Raw genomic sequence first — 3260 nt, forward strand, 5'->3', positions numbered from 1 at the left:
GCTCTAGAAATGTTAATACGAACGCAGGTGAGGGGGTTGATTGTATATTTTGAAATAAAGTGAAAATTATAAAAGCAAATTCATTAGTTATTGACCAATTAAATTATGAATATTCTAGTAAATTTGCTCACTTTTGTAATTTTCATCTCATTTCGAGATATACAATCGACCCCGAGATGACATATAGTAGAAAGATGCGAGTTGCCGAATGATTTTTGAGGTAAAAGAGCAAACAGATACCTCCGATATGCAATGCCAAACGCACCTACTATATAGCATATAGAATAAAATCTTTCTCGGAAAATTTTGGAATGTAGCCTTAATATTTGTCTTATTGCGCACAGATTTACTCATATCAAGCGCATGATGTAAACTAGCCAAGTCAGTCGATCACGTTAGTCGGAATTGGTGCGACTAGTCCTAGATGGCGATATTAAAAGACGATTATAATTCCTCTGTCGATATAACTTTGTACTAACTAGTATTGCAACTGGCAACGAGTCAAGATCGAGTGAGAGAAGTGATCAAAAAATGGCATCCGCGCCGATGTCGCACAATGAGGTTTCCCAGGAATTTTCTGTCAACAAACTTATTCGTGTCGGTTATTACGAGCTGGAAAAAACTATTGGTAAAGGAAATTTTGCCGTAGTAAAAATGGCCACCCACGTCGTAACAAAATCTAAGGTAAAAGACGCCGTTGAAATCTACAATTACAAACATGAAATCCGTCATTTTGTCGTTAATATCTTCTGAATATCTGTATGAATATATTTCTTCGATTTTTAGTATGTAATTACAAAGTTTAATGATTTCAATGTAATTACTTTTTGTAGCTATATTTGAGTAATTATAATTAGTATTTAAAAAATATGTTTATTATTGTTAAGAAAGATCATTGTGTTGTTTCAGTTCAAGTGTATAATTTATGTAAATTTTATAATCTTTTTATTTATATATTCGCACATTTAACATCCTGAGCATATACATAATAATATATAGCATTACTAACAAAAATATTTTTCTTTTGAAGATTGATTTGCAGCTTAATAATTTTAAATTTGTGTTTATCTAAAAAATAATATATCTTTTTTAATGGAAATGTCATTAATGAGAAAAAAAAAGAAAAAGTAGGTAAGAAATGAATACTCTCAAAAGCACATGCTCACACATATGGGAGAGGTTATATGTTTATTATATGTTCTAAATTAATTGGATTGAAAAAGTATTAGATAATTTTACTTGTAATTTTACTTGTATTTTATTTCTATGACTTGATGTAACACATTTGATTTTATACTGCTATAAGCATTATTATATGAATATTATGTTACAAAAATAAGAATTTACTAATATTTTATATATTTGTACAAGATGGATACTAAGGGTGTTATTCATAGGGCAGTATTTATAGTCCGTTCTTATTTTTCAAGACTGTCTTAAGTAATGTCTCAAGACGCTAATACGGCCTTCTGATTGGTTTATGACTTTTTAAGATTGTACTTAAGACGGTCTTGGATCTATGAATACTGGCCTAAAGTTAGTATTCATAGTTGATTTTTATATTTAAGGGCCTTAGCAGAAAACTGACTTATAATCTTAAGACAATGTATTATGACTTAAATCTTATGTCTTTAGTAATACACGAACTATCTTATGACTTATGTCTTAAAGATGAATAAATACGAAGTGCTTTTAGAAAACATAAATCTTCATAAAGACAGTTCTTGTGCGTTAGTTCTGGATCTACAATAGATGTTTTAAGCCTTAAGTCATAAGAAATTGACCAATTACAGTCGAATTTGAAAAGAATAATTGACTATGATTCGTTCATTTCTTACGGCTTAAGGCTTAAAACTATTGTAGATCTGAGGTTACTAAGATTTAAGTCATAACACACTGTCTTTAAGATTTATAACTTAGTCTTTCTGTTATAGCCTTAAGATTGTCTTAAGTATAATATTAAGATGTCAAGCCAATTAGAGGGCCGCATTAGCATCTTAAGATATTATTTAAGACAGTCTTAAAATAAGAGGATTATGAGTATAGGTTTAAGGTCTGATTGCATCAATGTTATTTAAACTTTAGGTGAAGCTTAAAAATCTCTTTCTTTTTTAAAAGCCGATAGAGAGACAGAAAGGGAGAGAGTGTTAAGCCATGCTTAAAATTAAAGTAATGTTAATGCAAATCGGACCTAAAAGGTTTTAAGGAGCGATTCCTTACACAAATTCAAGATGAAAACTTTATATGATTAGGTCCGAAACGACTTAGTTTCAAAGATATAGAATATGAAATTAGAAGAAAAAGTTTTGTTTTTTTTTCTTTAATTTCGAAACTACTCGGGTTATTTTAATGAAATTTTAAACATATAAAGTTTCACATATATGGTCATATAAAATTTTCTTTTTGAATTTGTGTGAGGAATCATCCTTTAAAATTTCTAGACTACTTAATGCTCATTCTGTATATAGGTTGTCCCATTTTTAATGACGACCTCCAATATTTTTTGAATAGTGCATTTTACAGAAAAATGTTTCAGATAAAAATGAAATAATTTCGTGATAGATATTTTAGTTAATTTTTTTTCCAGTGGCTTAGAAAGATATGAAAATTATCTTCATCTTTTTTGAATGGAATTATATGATTTTTGTTACGTAATATAATTCCTCTAATTATATTGCACATAAAAATAGAAAAAAAACCAATAATTTACTAGATATTTTATACTTTATTGGGGGCACATATTGATATGAAGTATTAAATATTATGTAAACTGTCAATTTTTTTACAATCGTACTTTAATAAGTTTTATGAATAGAATAATGACATAAAACAGTTGATGTAACGAAAACACATAGTTGCTTATTTAAAAAAATTATCCATTTTGCTTACATGTTTCTTTTAAAATAACTGTGTTTTCTTTACATTAATTGATTCATCTCATTATTCTGTTCATAAAAGTATTAACATTTAATTATCAACAAATTAATAATTTATGAGATATTTAATATTTCATGTCAATATGTGCCAGAATAAAACATGAACTGTTGTTTTGAATATCTCTGCCTTAATATTTTTAGATACAGAATAATTAGAAGATGATGTTCGAAGTATAGGAAAATCTCGATGATTTTACGAAGATTTTGAAATGTAAAAAATAGTAGCGATAATTTTATTACACTGAAGAGGACTTGATGTGAAAAGGTTGAAACGTCTGTATGTATGTATGCATAATTGTTAGTCTACAATATATATATAAATAG

At 27.9% G+C, this 3260-nt stretch overlaps 1 protein-coding gene across 1 annotated transcript in view; it reads left to right on the forward strand.

Annotated features, from left to right (window-relative positions):
• The first annotated feature begins 491 nt into the window (after positions 1-491).
• The window catches only part of LOC108750126 (serine/threonine-protein kinase SIK3 homolog), a 26737-nt gene continuing 23968 nt past the window's right edge, over positions 492-3260 (forward strand). The window contains exon 1 of the mRNA XM_018489385.1: positions 492-684. Within this exon, the coding sequence (XP_018344887.1) occupies positions 532-684 (153 nt within the window). The 5' untranslated portion in view covers positions 492-531. The remainder of the gene's footprint in view (positions 685-3260) is intronic.

Source organism: Trachymyrmex septentrionalis, unplaced genomic scaffold (genome assembly GCF_001594115.1).
Source record: "Trachymyrmex septentrionalis isolate Tsep2-gDNA-1 unplaced genomic scaffold, Tsep1.0 scaffold321, whole genome shotgun sequence".
Classification (NCBI taxonomy): Eukaryota; Metazoa; Arthropoda; class Insecta; order Hymenoptera; family Formicidae; genus Trachymyrmex; species Trachymyrmex septentrionalis.